Source organism: Vespa crabro, chromosome 1, assembly GCF_910589235.1.
Source record: "Vespa crabro chromosome 1, iyVesCrab1.2, whole genome shotgun sequence".
NCBI lineage: Eukaryota > Metazoa > Arthropoda > Insecta > Hymenoptera > Vespidae > Vespa > Vespa crabro.
The window spans coordinates 7441432-7468108 of NC_060955.1; the positions used below are offsets into that span (position 1 = coordinate 7441432).

At 30.4% G+C, this 26677-nt stretch overlaps 5 protein-coding genes across 8 annotated transcripts; 3 read left to right on the top strand and 2 right to left on the bottom strand.

The window, feature by feature from the left end:
- Positions 1-2319: 2319 nt before the first annotated feature.
- Positions 2320-5855, bottom strand: LOC124427007 (tubulin--tyrosine ligase-like protein 12). Its single transcript, XM_046969406.1, has 2 exons — positions 5690-5855; positions 2320-5514 (listed from the first exon to the last, which is right to left on the bottom strand). Exon 2 carries the CDS (start codon positions 5511-5513, stop codon positions 3648-3650), a length of 1866 nt encoding a protein of 621 aa, XP_046825362.1. The 5' UTR covers position 5514; positions 5690-5855; the 3' UTR covers positions 2320-3647.
- Positions 5856-6250: 395 nt separating this feature from the next.
- Positions 6251-13905, top strand: LOC124432812 (protein flightless-1). 2 transcript variants are annotated; one of them, XM_046982077.1, is made up of 23 exons: positions 6267-6384; positions 6696-6783; positions 6963-7073; positions 7323-7561; positions 7649-7810; positions 7886-8106; positions 8232-8448; positions 8526-8767; positions 8859-8950; positions 9042-9112; positions 9178-9424; positions 9541-9726; positions 9812-10123; positions 10215-10387; positions 10511-10637; positions 10712-10834; positions 10911-11114; positions 11198-11319; positions 11399-11650; positions 11745-11871; positions 11960-12142; positions 12225-12338; positions 12410-13905. In XM_046982077.1, exons 2-23 carry the CDS (start codon positions 6721-6723, stop codon positions 12542-12544), a joined length of 3723 nt encoding a protein of 1240 aa, XP_046838033.1. In that variant the 5' UTR covers positions 6267-6384; positions 6696-6720; the 3' UTR covers positions 12545-13905. The 2 variants fall into 2 exon arrangements, with proteins under 2 accessions (XP_046838032.1, XP_046838033.1); XM_046982076.1 differs by having other exon boundaries at positions 6251-6783.
- A 373-nt stretch (positions 13906-14278) lies between these two features.
- LOC124432815 (essential MCU regulator, mitochondrial) lies at positions 14279-14777 on the bottom strand. Its single transcript, XM_046982081.1, has one exon. It carries the CDS (start codon positions 14578-14580, stop codon positions 14308-14310), a length of 273 nt encoding a protein of 90 aa, XP_046838037.1. The 5' UTR covers positions 14581-14777; the 3' UTR covers positions 14279-14307.
- Positions 14778-14835: 58 nt separating this feature from the next.
- LOC124432813 (diphthine methyl ester synthase) lies at positions 14836-16146 on the top strand. Of its 3 annotated transcripts, none has more exons than XM_046982078.1 (4): positions 14836-15103; positions 15220-15396; positions 15469-15793; positions 15898-16146. In XM_046982078.1, exons 1-4 carry the CDS (start codon positions 14969-14971, stop codon positions 16095-16097), a joined length of 837 nt encoding a protein of 278 aa, XP_046838034.1. In that variant the 5' UTR covers positions 14836-14968; the 3' UTR covers positions 16098-16146. The 3 variants fall into 3 exon arrangements, with proteins under 3 accessions (XP_046838034.1, XP_046838035.1, XP_046838036.1); XM_046982079.1 differs by having other exon boundaries at positions 14900-15103; positions 15224-15396; XM_046982080.1 differs by having other exon boundaries at positions 14900-15103; positions 15254-15396.
- Positions 16147-16286: 140 nt separating this feature from the next.
- LOC124432719 (protein PFC0760c-like) lies at positions 16287-25872 on the top strand. The gene is made up of 8 exons (XM_046981830.1): positions 16287-16640; positions 17370-17475; positions 17689-21973; positions 22052-22146; positions 22227-23684; positions 23727-24243; positions 24292-24507; positions 25736-25872. Exons 3-8 carry the CDS (start codon positions 17743-17745, stop codon positions 25870-25872), a joined length of 6654 nt encoding a protein of 2217 aa, XP_046837786.1. The 5' UTR covers positions 16287-16640; positions 17370-17475; positions 17689-17742.
- The last annotated feature ends 805 nt before the right edge of the window (positions 25873-26677 follow it).

Sequence of the window (26677 nt, forward strand, 5' to 3'; positions counted from 1 at the left end):
CATTTCCACGTTTCTATACAATATATATATATATATATATATTTATTCACAGTGAGTGATCTATGTACGTAAACATCTATTGTGCAATTATCTCACGTTTGTATATATGTGAATTTAGTGAGAAATTCTCAAATGTTCCATAAAGTTTGTTCATTTTCTCGATTTATCTGGAAAAACTTATGAATATCAGAGATCGTATTATAATTAATGTATAATTTACTATGTAAATACGTACTATAATTTTGTATAAAAATAAAATATTCACATTTTTGTCTTTACTTATATTTTTATTATAAGCAATTTACGTAAATAAATGCGATGGTACTAATTCGTTTTGAATTATGATTACACGAAGAAAAACAGAAAGAGAGAGAGAAAGAGAGAGAGAAAACGATACAAAGGAAAATGTATTGGCGCTTTGACATTAAAAATAGAGAAACTAATGAAATAGTTTGAGATTTGAACTGACTCGTCTGGGAGTCATCTGATATATCAATGTAAGTAAGCGCCGTGATGGATTTCGACGATAGTATGATTGTCAAGAGACTCTGAAAAGAGATGGAAAAAGGAAAAAGAAAAAAGAAAAAGAGAAATTCTCTTGGCATTGGTGTGGAGGAAATGGTGAGAGGACCAAGAGGGTTGGTCGCACCCGCGAAATAGCTCCGTTTGTCTCGAGCGTCACGACGCCCTCATTATCGACGTCCCTATACGTAGAACTCATTTGCTTAATTGCCATGATTACCGACCGCGACGACGACTACGACTACGACGACGACTACGACAACGACGATGATGAGGAGGAGAAACGAACACCGCTAGAAAAGTTACGAGAACTTAAACCGAGAAAATATACACGTCATATGCAAAAGTACAGTCAATGGCATCAAGTTCTCCTAATTTATTTATAATTTACATAATCGTATTCGAGCGACACGCGATCACGAATTAACGAGAAAAAAGGAAAAGAGAATTGTAACTTTCATTTCTTTTTCTTTTCTTTTCTTTATATTTTTTTCTTTTTTTCTTTTTTTTTTTTTGTTTCATATAATTATTCGTAACGTTACCTCGGAATTCTTTTTTCTTTTTTGCTTTTTTTTTTGCTACGATAAAATGTCATTCACTAAAAGAATGTTTATAATAATGACCAAACGAAATAGACAAAATGATATATTATTGATATTCTTGGAAATTTCTAATGAAATTAAAATCACAGTAAATTGATATAATTTATATTTAATTATCGTTAAGTAACATGTACGTATTGAATCTCTGACGTAAAAATATAATATAAATAATAAGGCAGTGATCGTATTAAAATAAATTAATTAAACAACTCCGATGGTAGAAACTGAAATATAATTATAATTTATAACAATAAAATAATTAACGAAAATGAAAAAGGAAGCATTCATATAATTATAATTCATTTAATTAATACATCACTACGATTATTTATCGATTAATATAGATCGATTATTAATCGAACAATAAGAACACATTTCATTGAAATATCATATTTCACAGTATACAAATCTACAATTATTGCAAAAATAAAATCCTTCGACGATAAGAACTGTAATATAAATGTAAAAGTAAAATTTTTTACGAATATAAAGAAAAGGATAATATTTTATTCTTTAACGAGGAATCGAAAAAGTTTTGTGCCGTTGACTGTACTTTTATATTTATATATGTATTTATATACATACATATATGAAAACGTCTCTGAGTTAATGTAATACGTAATTCGCGTAGATGAAATTGCACCACGAGTTGGTAAGTGCAGGTGCAACGATGCACGCGCGCCAGACGGCTTGTTGGCGATACCGACAACGGTATAATGTTGGTGATAGCGATGGTGATGGTGATGGTGATGGTGTTAGTGGTGGTGGTTCGCATTCGTGGAAAACGATGCTTCTCTTTGCTTTTCTTTCTTTCGCTAGGTTGGCTGCTTGCACGGTATGTCACGTGCTGAGGAATAACGCCGACTAACTGGAGCCACACGCATCACTCAACAGCACCCTCGAACTAAACAGCTCGCTACAAACCACCCCTCTACGACCACCTACTAATTTCATGGTCGATTCTTTTATTTTCGATGTAGGAATCTTCTACCTTATTGTAATTCGGATAGAAACAAGTTATTTTCCAGAATTATAATTAATATCGAACTATATCGACCCATATATTATCTTTATAATATTAAATTTAATATTAGAAATGTATAATTTAATATAAAAAAAAAATCAGGAGCTGTTATATACGCAAACGTGTAGAATTTTATGAATGGTATTTAAATGATAAATAATGTTTATCCAGTTGCTTTTGTTGTAAGCTTTTATAAATATTTTATAAACGCCTGAATTACAAATGTTGTTATAAACTTTTACAAATGTTTCTTTGTCATGCGCGATTAACAAATAGTTCGTGTAATAGGTTGTTAGCGAGATTATAGGATGAAAAATATTCTAATATAATTCACGAAATCATCGATATCTTCAGATTGATGATATCTTCGTTTAATACTGAACATTTCGTATATTTTTATATATTTATACGTAACAATAACGCGCTAATAGATTAAAGGTATATTGTATAGCGTTTAAAAATAAAAGAAAATAAAAATATTACAGGATGTTATCATTGAATTCATTTAAACATTACGTGTGTGTATAACATTAATCTAGAGAAACTTAAAAACTCGTATTTACTATGGAAAATATGAGAACAATGGTTTCACGGATACGCGCACTGTTGAGCGGCATTGTCAAACAAGCGAATAACGGATACGAAGATAATTAACAAAATACACTGTGCAATTCCGTTATTACCGGGAATGATTGTAGTCGGCGCAGAGAGACCAGGCGGACGGGCTGAAAGCGAGCAAACAAAAAATAATTTAAAAAATAATCGCTCGGGTTAACGATGTATTCACAGACAAGGTATATCTATAAATTTTAACTGTGTAATAAATACAAAATGAAGCAACACATCGTCCAATAAAAATGGTATAAATATGTCGACCTGGAATACTTCTCGAAAGCGTGATATAACTTTGAAAGCTCACGTTCGATTGTCCAAACATGCGATCCAACTTTCCCGTACATTCATATTAAATCTTAGTTATTTATTTTCTTTCTAAGAAAACAAAATTCGTATTATGTTTGCTAAGATTAACTGGTCAACTTTTGTTGATAGTCAAATTTTATAGCAGACGAGCGACTGGAGATATATTATACGTAGTACCATCTACAGGCCTTTCTTCATTAACAGTGTCTAACCGTATGCTACCAGAGCACAAGGTTACATGGTGACCATGAGCTATGACATGAAACTGGTCTAATTGTTTCCTCGTTTATTATTCCATTAAGTGTTGCGGCAGACTTCCTACAGTAGTGTCAATTTATGCAAGGTACGAATAATTCAGGTTGCAAATGTACCTTTAACGCTCGTATATACAGATTAACCAGAGTTACTTCTCCTCATTAGCGCATACGAAATGTAAGGCTCTCGTATTCTAAATAAATAAACGCCCTTGGTCGCGACAGCAATATTCTTGCTACTGTCGCTAATAGCTTTTCGATACTTATGAAAGTTGATTACACTTGGGATACACTTTGTTTTTAGAGTTTAATGAATAACAATATTTAATTATCCGGCGATGATACCGGGAATAAATCATGGAAGACGTCAGGATGAAAATCATTTAAGAAAAGACATCTAAATATGTCGTTATAGAAGTCTGGATAATATTCACAAGCCCTCTTGCAATCCGGTGCAAAATTAACTTCTAAAAGAATAGGTTGCATCTTGTCCTTATTCCATTCCAACATCAAATCGACAGCGTAAACAGCCCTGCTTTGAGGAAAATGAGCGATTCCTTTCGGTGGTTGTGCTTCAACTGCGGCTTCAAAAACGTCTTTAAACATACTTAAAATTGTTGGCTCAACAAATGTCGTCCAAGGGTAATCAGGATACTGTTTTTCCCATTCCAGAATAAAATCAGCACATTTCAAATGACAAAGTTGTGTATTTTCGGAATAATTCATTACTGTAAAGTGTTGCTCATATACGTCGAAATTATTTAAAGCAAATTCTTTGTTAGCAAATCTCAAGAAGAAATTAGCATAGGCGTACGCTTTCAATGGTGAGACGGATTTTAGCATGACGACGTATCGTATATCGAATTTAACTAAACCTACATCTGGTCTATCATATAATACAGGTTTTGATATATACCTTTGTGCTATTTTCGGACCAGTACTAGGTAATCTTAAAATGTGAAAAAGATTGCTTGTAATATGAGTATCCAATCCTCTTGCCAAATTCCATGGTTTGCAGATCCAAAAGTTTTCTAAATTCTTCGATTCTCGTTGTTCAAAATACGCGACAAATTGTACCAATTCCGTGCTCAAATTAAATGTTGTTGGTAACCATATTGGATAAGTTTCGAGTGTATCCGCATCGTAAGATTTCTCTAATGCCTTGCGTCTACATACGATACACAAAAGATCCTTTATTGTCAAGACATTTTCAAAAGGAAATTGATTCACAAAAACATGAGGCGCGCGAATACTTAATTCTTTGTATTTTTTGAAATGAGATGTGTACCATAAAATATCTGCATCTTCTTCCGTTTCTACAATTTCAAATGCAGAATCTGTCAAATAATTATTTACATAATTATATTGAGAATAAACTTTCAGTTTTTCATTTGGTCTTCGTACAATAGTTTCTACATTTATTTTTTCTGGCATATCTTCTAATATATGACCAGCCAAAAAATAGTCTTCGTTTGGTTTTTCTTGGACAAAACTTTTATTGATGAAAGAATTATCTACCCATGGTAATAGTAATGCTTGTCTTTTCTTTAAATCATTAGTTTGACCTTCCACAAAATCTCTGGTAACTTCTTCCTCGAACTTTACATTCTTTACAGGAAATAAAAGCGTATATGTTACGCCTTCTGGTAAATAAAGAAATGGTACAGTTCTAAAGTTAGGATCATCGCTATGGTTTATAGCAGATCCGAGTTCATCCATTATATACCAGATAGGCATTCTATCTTCTACAGAGCCACTATTGAGAGAAAATGACTGATTATACCTCCACATTTCCTTCAATACAAATTCAATCTTTTCATTCTCCTCATTCTCAATATCATATCCCATAAGAGAGCACATTCGGTCTAGAAGACCTGGTACATTCGTTAAATTTTGTCTCGCATGAAGAGTATCATAAGTCCACGCATGATCCACCAAATATATATTATTTGGATCTCTCACAGAGATACCATTTTCTGCAGAAACAAATAATTTCCAAATAGGATCCATCGGCTCTCTTTCATTATCTTCATAATCGATTCTTGCTAATTGAAATACAAGACCAGCATCGAAATCTTGATTTTTTAATTTGTTAAATACAGCTTCCCAAAATATTTTTGGTATTCCGGAAGACTTAAGTTGCGGTTGATGTGTTTGTAAAAATGTATGATATAACCCAATGCCATCCATTCTATAAAAAGAAAAAAAAGAAAAAAAAAAGAAAAAAAACCAATATTATAAATAATAAACTATACTTTTGCTTAAGATATTAAAAAGATAAAATTGCAAGATTATCAAACTTAAATTATAGAGAATGAGAAGAAAATTTCAAGATAAATCATATTAGCTTGAGAACTATGTATTACTTATGTGTTTCATATGTTGATATTATCAAAATTATTATTGAAGAATCTGAAAAGAAGTTTAAATCGGCATCGCTTTCTATTCACCTAACCACTACAACTTCAAATCAATATGGTATCTATCAACCTACTGAATAGATTTTAAACCATATATTTTTCTATAAAATCAGACTAGGAATAAAATAAGAAAGACAGACGCTCATCACAAAATTGAGACATCCTTTATATGACTAAAAACATGACGAGAAATATTTTCCCTAGAACAAACTAAATAATGTAACTATCAGCCAGTTTGGCCAATGAATCGCTAGATGTCGCACAATCGCGCCTTTCTCTGAAGTATTCAAATTACAAATACAATGGTATATACAAATTTGGTATATAAAATTGTTGTTTTATCTCCTAAAGTACGGTCTATTAATCAGTAGCTAATCTTTTGATATAATCCTCAAACAAATCTCAATAGAATATGGTTAGGGAAATTTTTACATATAGCAAATATCCCCTAAAAGATGCGCAACAATAAAAACGATACTTGTAAACATGACTTTAAAAAGTTCACTATTACGTGATCATTGTGCTGTTCATCACTGTTCATAGTCATCTATATTAGTTCATACCCTTATATATCATCTAGGACATATGTATATATACGCTTATTTTATTTTATTGTGTCCGGTGTAAATCTGCAATTAGTGGTCCGTTTATAACCTAGGTTTAATCTATGCTTATAATTTTAATTAAGTATACTCGTTGAAGTATATGTCAAGCAAAATAATATAAATATTTATATATGAATTTTCATATATTAGCTGTTTTATTCAATATTTTAGAAATAATTAAATGTCATTTATTCTATCCGTAAATTCTACCGTATATAACCTCAGTGTAATACGATAATAAAGTGGTTTCCAGTGACATGCAGCATTATTATATACTAATAGTTTAGATAATATATTTTTGCTATATATATGTATATATATATGTATATATATATATGTATATATAGCAAAAAGAATAGTATTCTGAAAACCATGGCAAATACAGGAGTTTTACCTTTTGTTCGGGGAGTAGATTTTAGCTGTAATGATTTTGGAGTAAGTAAATATATTTAGATTTTAATATCTTTAGAATTAGATATAACAAAAAATAAAAATAATAATTTTCTACACAAAAGATACAAAAAAGTATATGAGAAGTATATAAATATCATTTAATAAATGTATGATTTTAGTTTCATCTATGTTATATTAAAATAATTTTTTTTTTTTTTCAGGATGGTAGATTTCCTGAATCAGTTCGTCTGATGACAGGAATACAATGGTTAAAATTAGATAAGACAAATTTAACAGAAATTCCTGAAGAAATGGGTAAATTACTAAAACTGGTAAATGATTTTTATTTAAAAATAAATTTTAATAATGAAAATAAAAGCATAATGTGTTTAAATCTACTATTATTTTCTTTTGTCTTAACAAACAATTCCTTAAATATGTTTGAAATATTAAAAGACTATCTTTAACTACCAAAATCTGTTGTATTGGATTATAAATCAAAAATAATAATAATATTGATTAAATTATAATTATATAAATAATTGTGATAATATTTATATGTATGATCTTTTTGAATATAGGAACATCTTTCACTTGTTAAAAATAAACTGGAACGTTTATATGGAGAATTAACAGAACTGGGATGTCTTAGAACATTAAACATTCGACATAATAATATCAAGTCAAGTGGTATACCAGCAGAATTATTTCATCTAGAGGAACTGACAACATTAGATCTAAGCCATAATAATTTAAAAGAAGTACCTGAAGGGCTAGAAAGAGCACGGTCTTTACTCAATCTAAATCTGAGTTATAATCAGTATGGTTTTAATATTACTTAAAGTATTACAATAATGTATGAAACTTATACATCAACTTTGCTTAATGTACAATTTTCTATTTGTAGTATTGAAACAATTCCGAATACGCTTTTTATTCACTTAACAGACCTATTATTTTTGGATCTCAGTAACAATCAATTAGAGACATTACCACCACAAACCCGACGTTTGACGAATTTACAGACACTAAATCTAAATCATAATCCTTTAGGCCATTTTCAGTTAAGGTATGTAAAATTTTTTAATTGAATATCACAGTTTTCAATGATATATATATAAAATAAATTCCTTGTTTAATTTAGGCAACTACCATCGTTAATGAATTTAACTACATTACAAATGCGTGATACTCAACGCACATTAAATAATATTCCATCAAGTCTTGAAACTCTTACGAATTTACAAGAGTTAGATTTATCGCAAAATAGTTTGCCGCGAGTGCCTGATGCTTTATATTCACTTTCAAATTTACGTAGATTAAACTTGAATGATAATCAAATATCAGAATTATCAACAGCTATTGGTATGTTTATGTATATGGATTTCATATTAATTATTTATTTTAATTGAATATTGTATGATATATATATATATATTATAATAATTTATATATTTTGTAGTTGTAGATATAATTATTTTTATTTACAGAATTATGGACGAAATTGGAAATATTAAATATATGTAGAAATAAGCTAACTGCCATACCTGCTTCCATTTGCAAAGTTTCTACTTTAAGAAGATTATATCTAAATGATAATGAAATAGACTTTGAAGGAATTCCTTCTGGAATTGGTAAACTATCATCTCTCCAGGTATTTTCTGCTGCTAATAATCATTTGGAAATGATACCCGAAGGATTGTGCAGGTACATAACGATATAAGTAATTGTACAAATAATATATTATTGTAAAGAAGCAAAATAATATTACATCATTCTTGTAGATGTGGCTCCTTAAAGAAGCTAATATTAACATCAAATCGGTTAATTACTGTACCAGATGCAATTCATCTTCTTACTGATTTGGAACAACTGGATTTAAGAGATAATCCAAATTTAGTAATGCCACCAAAACCAACAGAGGTACAAAGAGGATCAGGCATTGAATTTTATAATATTGATTTTTCTTTACAACATCAATTAAGACTTGCTGGTGCCAATGTACCTGTACCGGTACAAACAGCTAGTATGTATATGCAATACTTTTCTCTTTAATATATATATGTATATTATTTCAAAAATATTCGATTATTTTGCTAATTAATTTGATGATACAGATAGCAGTAAAGACCCAATCGCTCGTAAAATGAGATTAAGAAGAAGACGTGACCAAGAAGAGGCTGATCAAGATCAAGCTAAAATACTAAAGGTTCAATATAATATAATAAAATGCTCACACACATATGTTGTTAATTACATCTTAATTTTTTTCGAAAATATATTTATAATTTACCTTGCAGGGTATGAAAGACATTGCAAAAGAAAAAAACAAAGATAAAGAATGTAATGATACTAAAGCTGAGTCATTAAAGTGAGTAACTAATTACATTAGTCTTAAAAAAAATTAATAAAATGTTATTAAAATTGTATTTTTAGACCTAAGAGATGGGATGAAACTCTTGAAAAGCCACCTTTGGATTATTCAGAATTTTTTGATGAAGATGCAGGACAAATACCAGGTTTATCAATATGGGAAATTGAAAATTTTTTACCTAATGAAATAGAAGAAGTGGCGCATGGCAAATTCTATGAAGGCGATTGCTACATTGTATTAAAAACGAGTATTGATGAAAGCGGATCATTAAATTGGGCAATATATTTCTGGATAGGAGAAAAAGCAACGGTATAATATTTTATTTATAAAACCAATATCTGAAGATTATTAAAAATCTTATTTTAATTACAGTAATGTGTTCTTAAGACAATTTTTATATGTTGATTTCCATTTGTTTTGAATAGTTGGACAAAAGGGCCTGCGCTGCAATTCATGCTGTAAATTTACGTAATTATCTCGGAGCACAATGTCGTACTATAAGGGAGGAACAGGGAGACGAATCGGACGAGTTTCTTATACTTTTTGATTCTGAAATAACGTATATTGAAGGTGGCCGTACTTCTTCTGGTTTTTATACAGTAGAAGATACTGTATGTAAATATTATTATTAATGAAAATATTATCGAAAATTTCTCTCATAATAAAATTGTTAATAAACATTATATTCTTTTATAGCCTGCTGTAACACGTTTATATCGAGTACATGCAGCTGGAGCCTCTATTCATTTGGAACCAGTACCAGTTTGTTTTGAATCTTTAGATCCTTGTTATGTTTTTGTGCTGGACACAGGAAATAAAATATTTATGTGGTATGGGAAAAAAGCAAAAAGTACTTTAAAATCCAAAGCTAGATTAATGGCTGAGAAGATCAACAAAAATGAAAGAAAAAACAAAGCTGAAATAATAACAGAAGTTATGAATTTGGAATCGGAGGATTTCTTATTAAATTTAGGCTTAGAGGATACTTCAGAGTCTAAAACAATAATTGTAATTCATTTTTTCCCCATATACTGTAGTAATCCATAGTAATTATAATATAATAATTAGGGAAATGTCAATACTTCTCTTATTTTATTAGGAACATGTGGATCCAGACTTTATACCAGTAACACCACGTCTTTATCAAGTTCAACTTGGTATGGGATATTTGGAATTACCACAAGTTGAAGTGCCTCATGGAAAATTGATGAACAGTCTTTTAAACAATCGTAATGTTTATATCTTAGATTGTTATCTCGACGTATATGTTTGGTAAATATATTTAATATTATTAAAATTTTATAATAAAAATTTTATAATACAAATAATATTATGTCTCTAATATCTGAAGAAATGTTATCTTAAGTGTTAATTTAAATTAATTAATACATATAGGTTTGGAAAAAAATCAACTAGATTAGTGAGAGCTGCTGCTGTAAAACTATCTCAAGAACTATTTAATATGATAGAAAGACCAGAATATGCTATGGTAACAAGGTTACAAGAGGGCACAGAATCTCAGGTATGAATGTTTATAATGTTTTTATTACTTTATTTGTATCGATAATAAACAAAAGATAATTATATATTTATCAGGTCTTTAAGTCAAAGTTTACTGGTTGGGATGAGGTCATAGCAGTAGATTTTACTAGAACTGCGGAATCAGTTGCTAAAACTGGTGCTGATCTTACCAAATGGGCTAAACAACAAGAAACAAAAGTAAATACTAATTTTAACATATTTTTATAAATATTTCATAAAGTATAGAAGTATGAAATTATTTTGAAATACACAGGCAGACTTAGCTGCTCTTTTCATGCCACGACAACCTGCAATGTCAGCTGCTGAAGCACAACAGCTTATGACAGAATGGAATGATGATTTAGAAGGAATGGAAGCACTAGTATTGGAAGGAAGAAAATTTGTGCGTTTACCAGAAGAAGAATTTGGTCATTTTTATAGTGGTGACTGTTATGTTTTCTTGTGTCGTTATTGGATGGTAAATTAAGTTCTTAAGATAAATATATTTTACTTACGATAAATAATATACAATTTAAATTATATTTATATTTTATGATTTAGCCATTAGATGTAGCAGAAAATGAAGACGGTGATGAACAATACGAAGATGATTATCAGTGTACAGTATATTTTTGGCAAGGTAGAGATGCCGGAAATATGGGTTGGCTTACATTTACATTTAGGTATGAATAAATTTCTTACTGTATAATAAGAAAATGTATAAATAATATATATTTAAATAAAAAAATAAAATATTTTCAGTTTACAAAAAAAATTTAAGTCATTGTTTGGTGAAAATTTAGAAGTAGTTAGAACACATCAACAACAAGAGAATTTAAAATTCATGGCTTATTTCAAAAGGAAATTTATAATTCATCAAGGCAAACGTAAACAACCAAAAGTTCCTGGTACAAGCAAAGTCGAATTTTATCATTTACGAAGTAATGGTAGTGCATTATGCACTAGATTAATACAAATACCTGCAGATTCCAGTTTATTAAACTCTGCATTTTGGTAAGTAATAAAATTTTGCAATTTTTTCATTCATATAAAATCGCGAGGTTTGATTTCTTATAATCTCCTAATTCAATTTTTAATTATGTTTCAGTTACATTCTAAATGTACCATTTAATAATGATGACGAAACTGGAATAGTTTATGCATGGATTGGTTCTAAATCAGATAGTGATGAAGCACGTTTAATTCAAGAAATTGCTGAAGAAATGTTTAACAATGTAGGTTTTTAATTTTCACAAATAATATAATTTATATTTGAAGTATATAATCGAGAGAATTTAAGTCAAATATTATAATTTTAAACAGCCTTGGATTAGTTTGCAAGTATTAAATGAAGGCGAAGAACCAGATAACTTTTTTTGGGTTGCACTTGGTGGAAAGAAACCATATGACATTGATGCAGAATATATGAATTACACAAGACTGTTTAGGTGCTCTAATGAAAAAGGATATTTTACTATCAGTGAAAAATGCACTGATTTTTGCCAAGTAAATATTTATATATTATGTTCATTTGAAAAATTTTTAAATTCTTAAAATTATTAATTATTAATACATTTATTGTTTTCAGGATGATTTAGCAGATGATGATATAATGATACTAGATAATGGTGAACAAGTATTTCTCTGGTTAGGGACCCGCTGTTCGGAAGTAGAAATCAAGCTTGCATATAAATCAGCTCAGGTAAAATATCTGAAGTAAAATAGATTATTAATTAACTTTAACTAAACAATTAATTCATTTTTATCTTTCAGGTTTACATACAACATCTACGTGTTAAACAACCAAACAAGCCGCGTAAATTATTTCTTACTGCTAAAGGAAAAGAGTCACGAAGATTCACTAAATGTTTTCATGGCTGGAGTCAACATAAGAGAACTCCCCAATAAAATCTACATAGAAGAAAGGCAGGTATTGCTATTATTTTTAGCTTAAAATATGAGTGCAATGTTATATTCTTAATTTATTATATTACAATTGCAACTAAATTCATCATTTGAATTTAGTAATTATATCAGCAACATGTAAGTGCCAGAATTGATGATGTGAACTTGTTATATTTTGTTTTTGTACATTCTAATGTGATTTTCCACTTTATATTAAGCTATATAACATATGAATTTATTTAAAAAATTTACAGTATTTTAATATTATATTGAACATTATATGTATAAAGAAGTAAGAAGTAATGAAATATTGTAATCGAGTTCACTTTGTGTGCTTGAAAATTTTCATACCAATTATTTGTTTTGATTAGAGTGGTCTTGATCAGCCTTTTATACACATGCATTCTACTTAAAGTCAATTCTGTGATTAAAAATACATTTAACATTGGTCAAAATAATTCATATCATACATATATACACTAAACATTTAGAATTAAAGGAGTACGTTTTTTTCTGTCCATATGTTTTGTTTCCACATATATGAAAAAAAAAAGAAAAATACATAAGTAACATTACATATATTATTTTGAAAACAGTATATTTATTTTGCATAGCTGGTTTACAGAGCTACACAAAATTGCTATTATAAAATGTCTTTATTCTTAAAATACAACACACATCAGCAAACTATAACATACATTCATTTTAGAAGTGTAGAGTAAATTGTAGTAAAATATGAGTATCAAAAAATATTAATTTAAACATTTCAATAATTTCTTAAAATATTATAATTTCTACTTTGTAGATTTTAGAAATCTTTTTTATATATATAATAACCAAAGAAAGTAATATTTTACTAAAGAAAATTATAAATATACAAACTGGACATATCTTTATTATAATTTAACTATAGTAAAGCCTTTTAATCTTTATCATTTTCTTATTTAATGATTTATCAATCTTTTCTGCATCCAAGCACAATATACACAAAGTGATCAATATTTATAGATTTTCTTGTATATTACACAAAATATTCCTGCATTCTCATATAGATTTGTGTATATCAAGCAAAGACTAGAAATAAAAAGGCATTTGATATATTCACTATATATATGACATCATGCATATTAACATGAGTCAATAAATGCATGGATGTGAATTTTAACATGATGTGATCAATAGAATATTTAATGTGTTAATTTATTTACAAGCGTACAGAAAAAATTATATATATATATATGTATATGTATGTATATGCATTTTGTACAAGTTGTATTATACTAACCTTTATTATTTGTATAAATAAATATTTGTATTAAATTACAGAATATAACTATGACTTCATTAATTTAAATCATAAATATTGTTTTATATCAAGACAAAGCAAATACTTTTTTTTTATCAACGCAATATTATATTATTTTTTGAATTCTCTTGAGATTATTTTCTGCAACAAAATATCACAATTAATATTACTATGTTATCATTAACATTTATATAATTGCTATAATAGATAACTTTCTAAAAATTGAAATAATTTACTATATTATTCCAATGAAATATTATATGTAAAAGTCATATAATTATTAAAAAACAATGAAGTATTTATAAATATTCTTATAAAATTACTTAAAGATACTTTGTAAAGCTATAAGATAACTCTATAGCTAAATTAATACTAATACGTAAAAATAATACTATTTAAATATAATAGCGACATAAAGACTAAATACTTGCCAACAACTAATATATCAAATTTATCTACTTTAATCATCGTCGTCGTCATCATCTGACGGAACGAAGAGATCATTTTCTTCCAAAAAATTAGCCATATTCTTACTAATAGTAGCACCTACAAGCAAGCCTAATACCACTCCACAAATTACTCGTACGAAACCGAATGGGGTTCGTTTCGGTTCAGGAAGAATAGCACCTGATGGTGTAGTGATTTTCGAACGTACTTTTATTTTATTTTCACCCATAAATCCGTTCGAAATATGCACTTTCGTCAATCCAGAGGTTAATCGTTGTAAAATCATTTTGATTAGAGTAATTGCAGATAAGAAGAATAAGAAGACTTTACCGTTAAAATATAATTTAAATTAATTCTATATATTTCGATCAATCAGTATAAATACTTGATAATGGATGCAATAGCAATAAAACATATAATAGTTGAAACGACTACTGAAAATTCGTAAAGTTATGGCTTATATATGGTTGATATCGTTAAATAGATACACAGATCTTAATTTTACAAACCACCTACGATTTTAATTTTGTATTTGCACCAACAGGTGGCGCAATGGTATCCTATCTCGTTTCTTTATATTTCTTTAAAATAATATACATAAAATGTGAACAAAGCACATGATTTTATATTTGAAGAAATAAAAAATTTAATTAATAAGATATAAATAACTAACAATGTTGTACATGATCGGTTTAGGACTTGGTGATGCAAAAGATATTACTGTTAAGGGTCTTGAAATAATAAGAAAATGCAATCGTGTGTATTTGGAATCTTATACATCAATTCTTACTGTAGGTCAAAAAACCTTGGTATGTATAATAATACTAACATAACATTGACAAATAAATATAAAAGTACTAGACATTCTATCATGTTATAAAAATAATTGATTATGAAAAATTATTATCTTACTTAAATTTAATAGGAAGATTTTTATGGTTGTTCTTTGATCATCGCAGACCGTGATTTAGTAGAAAGTAACGCAGATTTAATACTATCAAATGTAAAGGACGAAGACATCGCATTTTTAGTTGTTGGAGATCCATTCGGTGCAACCACGCATACAGATTTAGTATTACGAGCACAAGAGAAAGGTGCTAAGGTATATAAACTTTTGCTTTTTAAGAAACTTATAATAAGGAAGATATATAATAATTAAAACAATCAATTTTAGGTAACAATAATCCATAATGCATCGATCTTAACTGCTATAGGTTGTTGTGGTTTACAATTGTATTCTTTTGGAGAAACTGTATCTATTCCATATTGGACAGAAATGTGGCAACCTGATAGTTTCTATGATAAAATTGCTTCTAACAGACAAAGAGGTTTACATACTTTGTGCCTACTGGATATCAAAGTAAAAGAGCCTACATTGGAAAGCATTTTAAGCAAGAAAAAAATTTATATGCCACCAAAATATATGACCGTTGCTGAGGCATCCAATCAATTAACCTCCATATTAGAAAAAAAGAAAAAAGATAGCGATCAATGCTTAGGTTTGTAGATATTATTGCAAATATTATTTATATTGTTATTATTTAAATATTCTAATATTTTATATCATGACCTACAATATATATGTCATGAATATATGTTACAGCTTTTACAGAAGATAGTCTAGTGGTGGGATTAGCTAGAATAGGATCTGACGATCAGAATATAGTTGCCTGTTCATTGCAAGAAATGAAAGGAATTGATCTTGGAGAACCTCTTCATTCTTTAATCATACCAGCTGAGAAATTACATCCTCTTGAAACTAGTTTCTTAAGGCAATATGTTATTGATAAAACACCACATTAATCAGTGGCTCATTACCGTATTAAAAATACATGAAAAATTGATTAACGTATATATTTTTTATTATATTTATTGTAAATATTTAATTATAAAAAAAAATTGTATCGAACGTCGGTTTACTACAAGATTACTTATTTATACTTAAAAAAAAAATTCATAAAAATACAAGTCGTTATATGTAACCTTTCCATTGTTACGTAATACTACACATTAAATATTTCCTTAGAATTTATTGATTATATGTATTGTCCGAGAAATCTTAAAAAGTCTACGCATGACAAATCGTAAATATATACGATATTCGCGAGTTCTTCGTGTCACGTAAGCAGGTAGTTTCTGACTAATCAATGGAAAGGCATCGATCGTTCCTACGGCACAGGTGAAATCGGCCAACGGTGGAAGGACCGCTCTCAGTCGAGCAGGTTAACTCTTGGTCCGACGACGTTGTTATTTCTTCTACACGCTTCCGGCTTTCAAAGACTATCAAATACTTATCGTATACTTATCTTTCAATAATCAGCGCTGTCGTTTTCAAAATTCTAACAGGTATATTTGTATTTTAATATTAAACAATTTCTAGAGAATTTACATTAGCAATTGTTAGAGAGAGAGAGAGAGAGAGAGAGAGAGAGAGAGAAAGAGATTGTTAATTTTACAATGTATATTTATAGAAATTACTGGGATAATCATCAGATAAATTTATAAGATTTTTCAAATAAAACGAAACATTTCTGATGAATATTCATAATTCATATTTCATTCATTTTACTTTTTTTTTTGTGAAACAATTATATCTATATAGTTTTAGATCTTTTTTCTTTTCTCGTTTTTTTTTCTTCGCAAAAAATATTTTATGTCACATTTATTTATTTAACGATAATATATAACGTGTCGTACTTTCTTGATATTTAATATTTTAAACTATGATTATTGTTATCATATAAATTTTCATATGTTTTCACATATGTACTTGATTAAAAAACAATTATAATCTCTTATTATTTCGTCTATATAAGAAGTACTCTTAAAATTATACGCATCGATTATTTCGTAGGTCAGGTATAAACGATACATTAGCCGTTATATACTTGTCAGATAGGACATACATATATATCGACGTTGTGACATTCGCGTGATCTTTCATCTTTAATTAATAATAATTATTACAGAACGAAACGATGAAACTTTTATGAAACGATTTGATGCCAACTTTTTTTTTCGTTTAATTAAATCGTACCGATGAATAAAAGAGTTATTTCCAATTTATTTCTACAGGATAGAGGAAACAAGTAAGAAAGGGAGAGAAAAGAGCAAAAGCTATAAATATCTAACTGGTCGATGTATAGTACTATGCGTTCGCTCATATGCGGGAATTATCAAGGTTAGCGCTAGTTTTCTGGGTCATGTACTTGACCTTGAACAAGTTGAATACGTACACCACAAAGTTGTCCTTTTTGAAAAGATTCGTTTGTTCAATGAAAACAAAAAATCTTCGTTGGTAAAAAATCGATATAAAAGAAAGAAAAGAAAAAAGAATAAAAAAATTTATAATACAATTACTTGTATTGCATGTACTATAAAATAAATGTTTCAGATATGACTAAGCAATTCTAAATGTTCACAAAGAAAATATATTAAAATCGATAAAATGGCGGCGTCGACAGAACGTTCAAAGGATCCCTACGAAATGGGATTTCTTTTAGCACCAAGAGTTCCTCAGGGTTTGGCAGCCGTAGTGGAAAGTTTAACAAGAGAGGTCTTACGACAACGTCCCGAAGACATTTATGTTTTTGCCGCTCGTCATTTCGAGAAATTGCTTACGCTTCGAGAACAATACGATGTCGTTGGTAAGAAAACGAGTGGGGAATATAATTTTTCTAATACAATCAAAAGACGTAGCGATTGCAAGGAGTCTAGAAAAAGCAAACGAACAACGAAGGACATCGGTGCGACCAGTGGTTGGTCTTTGAATGAAACGGCAAGAGTTCTTGAAAGGCATCGAAATATTTTTGGAGATGGAGAGAAGAGGATAAGCACCGAGGAGGTGCGAGCACTTGCGAACGAGAAAAATGGACGATCGTCTTCTGGCACGAAAAATAAACGAGAGAAAAGAAGATCTTCCGACACTAGTCAAGAATATTCGAGAGATCATCCGAAAGCAACTACAGATAATAATGATTCTTTGAGACTCGATCGTAGCGCAAAGACGCTTAAGATCATTTCTCAAATACCAACGGTTTTAACTCGTAACTCTGGTACAAAAAATATCAAGATGGAACTTAGAAAAAATAGATTAAGTGGTAGTTTAAGGGAAAAAAGTACGGATTCTTCGAACGAAAGCCAATTTCCAGAGCAAATTAGCGATATTTCGAGAAAATCTACGGGGAAAGCTGAACGTGCCGAATTAATACAGAATTTTGAAGAGAAACAAATAAACAAGAGGACGATTCGTCGTAGTGAAAGCGTCGAAAGAAATTCGAGCCGATCAAGCCGGTCACGGAGAAAGAAAGATAGTTTTTCCGAGCTTATTCCGGATAGAAAAGAATTATCTAAAGCTCATAGTATGGATCAGGTGAAAGAATATGTTATCCGTACGTTCGGCTCTGTTAAAAATATCAATGAACTTGATATGAGTTATGTAGAACAAGTCCAAGATGTGATTGATAGAAACATACCGATAATTAAAGAAAAGATTGAAGAACTCAAGAACGATGTTTTATCAAAGAAATCAAAAAAATCGACTTTTAATATGGAAAAATCAAAAAAACATGGAAGTAGACCTAACACTTCAGAAAATGATACTCGTTCGAATGAAGACCAAGAAAGACACCGTAATAAGAGAAGTTCTAGTGTTGATCCGACAGATTTTAGAAGACAACAAGACGATACCTTGGAAGGCAGATTGATCAATACTCAAAATATTTTAGAGGGCATTTCGTCGAAATGTTATTCAAAGTCTCAAAATGTAAATTACCGGTCTAAATCAACTAACGGTCATTCGAACGAAGAAGACAACAGGTATTCGACGTTAGAAGGAAGTTCAAAGATTACCTTGCCAGCTGTGAGACCGGCGTCTTCCAAAAGTTCAAGGAGTCTTTCGCGCAACGAATCAGACAATTTGATTTTGCCACCGATTTCACCGGACACCGGTAAGATTCCAAAGAAGAAGGACGACATGACATTACCAACGTTGTCACCTATGACAACCGAAACCTCAATTTCTTCTTCGTCTCTTCGATTAGAAGAGAAAGAGAATAATTCGGTGGATAACAAAACTGGCGATCTTGGAGATGAAATATTACAATTATCGACCTCGATCAAGGAAGATATCACGTCGACAAGAAAAATGTTAGAAAATGTCAACGACGCACTAAAAGCACCGATGACGTCCGACGATAAAGATAAAATGGATCAAGAAACGTCTTCCATGAGAGATACAACAAATGACAAAGTGGAAGATTCCCTCCAGGAGACGATCGAGAAGTTTGACGGAATTCTTGATGAAAAAATATTAGAAGAAAACATACAAGTTGAAGAAATTTTCAAAGACAGTTTAAACGTTACACCAGATAGCATCGATATTCCTCCGACCCCAGATTCTTTAGAGCCATCGATCGAAGATGAACAATCAGCTACGCTCAATTCTCATCTTTCGACGGTTGAAGAAGAAATGGAACTTAAACAAAAGTTGATTGAGATTCAAGAGATAAAACGTAACGTCGAAAAAGTGATAGATTCTTTCGAGGATTCCATTAAAAAGGATGAAGTTAAGAGCCCAAAACTAATGATCGTCGATAAAGATTCAAAAGATTCAATTGTTGTAGAAGCTAAAGAACCTCTAGAAGAAAGAATTAAAGAAATAATAAAAGAAGAAACATTTGATTTAAATAGTTCGAAAAAAGGATCTTCAACAAATACGCCAAAATCGAACGATGACATGGATGAAAATCCTATCGATCAGATAAAATATAAATCCGAAAATGAATCGGATAATATAAATATTACACAATTTGTTATGGCGAATAATGATGGATCAACAGGACAAAACGAAAGTAGAAAATCAGAAGTAACTGAATCTGGTGACAAAGTGGAAGATATTAAAGAAATTACTGCAAATGTTGGTGATGAAGGTATTACTAATGAATATAAAAATTCCCCATTATCGTCGAACGGAAAAGAAATAAACGATTTGCTTCGTCTTTCATTATCTTCTTCGCCAAAAGAGATTCCATTTTCATATATCCTCACGGAAGGTTCTCCAGTTGAAATTCCAGATTTTGTGACAACAGTAATTATTCCAGAAAGATCACCTTCCACGCCGGAATTTGATCTCGATAACAAAGAAGAAGACATTGAACTACAGGATGAAAGACGTAAACGTGCCGTGGAAAGTTTCGGTGAATATATACAACCGGAACAAACAGAATGTTCTACCGTTGATATAGATTTCATTCGTGGTATAAAAGCTGGTCATGACATTGCCATAGTTCGAAAAGATCTCGATGGTATCAAAGAGGAAGAGGAATACGATGAAGAGAAACCAGTGAAATTAATGGATGAAGAAGACAAACATGAGAAAGAAATGAAAAAGGATCATTCACCTTTATTGGAACATATTTCAGAGAATGAAGAAAACGAAGAGACTGATGAGAATGAGAAAAGGGAGACAAAAATCATTCCTATTGTTGAAACAGAAATAGAATTAGAGAATCAGACCAACGATAGAGAGGAAATTATCGAAAATGTAAACGTAATTGAAAATTTATTAGAATGTGAAGAAAGCACGGAAACTGCCGATGGCACTTCGGAATCAACAAATGAAGTTAAAGAGACTACAATAACCGATCGATCGACCGATAGTTTATCTTTAGATCCTGCAAGACCAATAGTACCGGAATTAAATTTGGATTCTTTACGTGATATTACAATATCATCTTTTAAAATGAACGATGCTGACGAAACTATATCGTTGATGGAGCTAACTTTATCGGAAAAAGAAAAAGCTGATAGTGAACAGGACGTTGAGATGAAGGAAGAAGAAAATTCTGATAGTCCTCACAAAGAAGATACTTCGGCAATGGAAACGATTTCAATGGATGAAAAACCTATGGAAATGGAAATATCTTTAATTAATTTAGAAAGTGAGGAAATAAACAAGGAAGAACATTCGATTTCACCTGAAGAAATTATTAGAAACAAAGAGGAAGTGTTGATTACTTCTAGCGAAAGAAAAATTCAGCCTCTCTTATCCGAGAACGTTGAACAATGTGATACTATTAAAAGCGACTCTTCGCCTCTCGGGTATTTAGAACTAGAAGAAAATGCGACTGATCTAGACACCGAGGAAGAAATAGCAAAAGAATTGATAGAAATCGATCGTGCCGAAAATCTTATTCTTTTTAAAGAGACTTCAACTATTTCGGAAGATAATCTTGAGAAATCTCACGAAATCTTGGATTCGAATGGTACAATCAAAGATTCAACGATCGTTGAAGAAGAAGATCTAAAGATCAAGGATGAGAAACAATGTAAAGATGCTATCTCTCCTAGAAGCGAAAGTTCTACTACTTCAACAGAAAATTTAAAAAAGATCACAAATACTAAAGATGAGAAAGAAAATATTTCTGAAAGGATGGAATCGAAGAAGTCAAGCGATAACGAGGAGAAAGATCAGTCGAATAAAAGTCAAAATGATAATTTGAGATCCGATACTTCTGTGACACCTTTTGAAGAATTCGATACAAATGAGCTCGATACAAAATTGGCTGAGAAAAAAGAATATCACCTTTACGTAACGAATCTTATGCCAACTAAAAGTCAAGAGGATACTTCGGAAAGTAGCAGTACACTTTACTCGGCTGTTACGAAAATTCAAGCCGGTAAATATCTATTATTTATTTTAATATAATGTTTTTCATTATTTTATATAAAACGAATGGATATTATTATTTTGTTAGGTGTTCGTGGTTTCTTAACGCGAAAGAGACTTCAAGAAAATAATCGTCTTGATTCTACTTTAGATAATGTACCATCTATCCAAGAAAGTGTTACAGTAAGTTATATGCATATATCATCAGTATATTTTAATATATTTAAAATTTAGTTGTATCTTAATATATTTTTATTATTCAGGAAGATCCACAAGTCACTGATTTTAAATCTGTATCAGAAACAATGGTTGACTCACCGGTTAAATCGACAAATGCATTATCATCAACGACTACATCAGAGAACAAAATGATCGTGGAGAAGCAAGGAGAGATACCAATGACGAAGACAATTTCAATGCCAATAAAACAACGGCAATGTCTTCGCCGTGAAGATGCTATGCAAACAAATACTTTATCAATGGAAAATGCTTTTGCATCGGGTAGAGTTCAACATACTGGTGAATTTCATGACTGTTTACCATTACCTGTCCTAGAATCTGCTGAAATAACAAAATCTACGAGTCTTTCTCAAAATGAAAATAAAGACGAAGATGCGAAAGAAAAATTAATCGATCAGCAAATAAAATCTACGAGAGAAGAGAGTACCATCGAGTCACCTACTAATTTAACGTCGGAATCGAACGAACATGATAATTATGAAAATATTGAAAATATAGATAGAACTCCAACAGATTTTGTAAAGGATTTAAGCAGTCTATTTGGCGGATTGCATCCAAAAGACTTGACCAAACTTTTAGTAGGTCAAGTCAATACACCTATCATGTTAGGACTCGTAGATATTGTTCCAAATTCAGTAGTAGGTACAAACTCGAATGTAATATTCGAAGCGAATATGAATATAAATGCTAACGACGATCGAACACGGTCTGTCAAGGATGACTCGACTTCACAAAATCGGTACTTGAATTTCATAACCAGTGTTGAAGATAGCGAATCAAGTCACGTTAAAGACACCGTGCAAGAATACGATGATCATTCGAACGATCATAGTATACAAAGCCTACGAGAACCTCTGGCCCTTCCTGGAACACCGGAAGGTGTTTTAATAGAGGAACTTAGTAGTCTAGACAGTACGACTATATCAAAACTTCAAGACACTTCTTTCAATTCTACTAGCTTGGAATCTGCTACGATGGATCGTGAATCTATTGAAAAATCAATAATAGATTCAGAGATTTCATTGAAATTATTAGACAAATCCGATAACGTGAAATCTGAAGGAACTAGAACCGAAGATAATGTCCCGATTACAAAAGAAAGCGTTACTCTTGCATCTACAAAACCGTCAACGATAAGAAGTGAAAGTGACGAGCACACAGAATTATCGAAGAGTCCAAAAGAAGAGAACGTTGAAAATAAAGACGAAATGGTAAAAGATAATGGCGAACAATTATCTAAAAATGAAAAAATTGATGAGGCAAATGAGAAAACCATCGAACAGTCAAGGATTACAAATCTTTCTTCAGAAATCGTAGAAGTTGATAATGATGAAAACAATGCATCAAGTTCGGATGATAAAGATGAAAATAAAACAGCAAGTTTAGATAATAAAGATGAAAATAAAGCAGGAAGTTCGGATGATAAAGATGAAAATAAAGTAGCAAGTTCGGATGCTAATGATGAAAATAAAGAAACAAGTGCGAACAATAAAAATGAAAATAAAACAGCAAGTGTAAATAATAAAGATGAAAATAAAGCAACAAGTTCGAATGATAAAGATGAAAATAATGTAACAAGTTCGGATGATAATGACAAAAATAAAGCAACAAGTTCGAATGAAAATGATGAAAATAAAGAAGCAAGTTCGAATAACAAAGATGAAAATAAAGCAGCAAGTTCAGATGATAATGATGAAAATAAAGCAGCAAGTTCGGATGATAATGATGAAAATAAAGCAGCAAGTTCAGATGATAAAGATGAAAAGAAAGCAGCAAATTCGGATAATAATGATGAAAATAAAGCAGCAAGTTCGGATGATAAAAATGAAAAGAAAGCAGCAAGTTCTGATGGTAATGATGAAAATAAAGCAGCAAGTTCGGATGATAATGATGAAAATAAAGAAACAAGTTCGAATAACGAAGATGAAAAGAAAGCAGCAAGTTTGGATAATAATGATAAAGATAAAGTAGCAAGTTCGGATGATAAAGATGAAAAGAAAGCAGCAAGTTCGGATGATAATGATGAAAATAAAGCAGCATGTTCGGATGATAATGATGAAAATAAAGAAACAAGTTCGAATAATAAAGATGAAAATAAAGCAGCAAGTTCGGATGATAATGATGAAAATAAAGAAACAAGTTCGAATAACAAAGATGAAAATAAAGCAGCAAGTTCGGATGATAATGATGAAAATAAAGCAGCAAATTCTGATAATACAGAGGAAAATAAAGGAGCAAGTTCGAATGATAAAGATGAAAAGAAAGCAGCAAGTTCGGATGATAATGATGAAAATAAAGCAGCAAGTTCGGATGATAATGATGAAAATAAAGAAACAAGTTCGAATAACAAATATGAAAAGAAAGCAGCAAGTTCGGATGATAATGATGAAAATAAAGAAGCAAGTTCGAACGACAAAGATGAAAAGAAAGCAGCAAGTTCGGATGACAAAGATGAAAATAAAAAATAAAGTTAGAAAGTCGAAGATAAGAATTTGGATCACTTGAACAATAAAGAAGACAAATCACCGACCAAAATGATGCAAGTTTGTTCAAATGATTCTGTAAAAAAATCAGAAGAGAAAAAAGAATAATATATCGATCTATCGAACATAAAACGAGCTATATAAAAATATTTCTTCATAATAAAGATACATATTTCGCATATATTAAAAATATTATTTTTAATACGATCTAATCAATGAATTTTTCAATTAGTTCATGATAATAATAAAAATTTCTTTTTTCACGAGATAACGTCAACCGATGATATTTTATTTAGTTTTATTAACGACTTGTTTATTACATGGATGCTTTTTAGCAAGAATTTGTTACGTAATTTCTAACAGCCACTCTGATGCTCGTTAAACTGTTAATGATCATATCGCCATTTTAATTCTATCTTCCCATGTACGAATATTCATACATCAGCGTCATCCCATTTACTAAAAGTTGTTAGGAATTCTCACTGGTTTACACTTATTGCGCCTAAGATAATCATCAACAGTTCTCAGTGAAGAAGATAGATACAATAACCTTATAATTAAATACGAGCATAATAATCTAACGTTTGTAATAATCAACGCGTAATGAACGATAAAATCCTAAAAATTTCACTGTAGAATTTGTGTGTGGTTTATGATAATCCTACCGAATAAAAATAATACTTTAATTATGTTTAATTGTTATAATTTCACAGAGTTAACAACGATAAAAACAAGATACGAATTAAAAATATACGCCGAATTATTTTCTATACGTTTCCTACGATAAAAGAAATAACAATATGCATATACGTAAATACATATACTATTAAAATATATTTCTTCATTAAAAATGCGTTATTTCTAAATGTAACATATATGTCATTGAATATTAATAACACAATTATTAATGTTTAGGAATAAGAATAATTTTAGAAACGACAGAATTATTCTTTTCCTGATGACTAAATACTGGCTTGACTCGTAATTGTCCGTTATCAACACAGTGTCGATTTACGCATACTATTCAGAACCATGAAAAATTTACGCAGTAAATTTGAGTAGAGCACACGTGCAAACGGCCTGCTCTAAAATTACAAATTGGATATATCAAGTCTATGGGGCTATGCACGACAATACAACTAATCGAAAGCAACCTCCTTTAGTATTAGTGAACTTTCTTATTTAGAGTTAAATTTAACTGGATAGCCATGACAAGGCTATTAGCTCGGAATAAACAATTTGTTTACTATCGAATGTAATGTTTTAAAAAAAGATACAACGTACTTGGACGTTTCTCAATCTTATCTATTCGATCAGATCGTTTTAGATATTCTTGTAAAATCGATATAAGATTCCTTTTATCGTTGATCTGATTTCTAACATTGAATCAAATCCAATGCTATGTAAAGTAAACTCGTCGATGAAAGAAATTGTCATCGATGCCATCTTCCTTCGCCTTCGGTATGACGCAGAATCGATCTATCAACGTTCCGATAGTTATTATTAGCGGCTTAATCACGCGTCTAGGGTGGAACGAAGGCACGTATGTACATTGAGAGCGTGCACCTGATGTCTATAGATAGATATCGGGAGACTTTTACGTTCTACGTCATTCTTGTACCAACCGAATAAAACTACCACCTCCATATAGTGAGCTCACGATCGCAAGTTAATCGTCTTTTAACGTCACGCATTAATTCATCTATGAAAAGATACAACGGAGGAGATATACACGTGGGCTTTTTATATACTTATATCTTGCCGAGAGAACGAACATTTTCGATAAAGTGACGCCAAGAATGTTGGAACCGATGATACAAGCGTGACGTCTTTCTTGCCTTCTCGTCAACATTTTTTTCATTTTACCTACACCGAGGTGCTATAATTATTACATTAAAAAATCTATAACTAAAAATCATTAATCTTTGAAAAAAAAGAAAAATATTTTTCATTTAAAATTTTCTTTATAAAATTACATTCGATGTTAATTT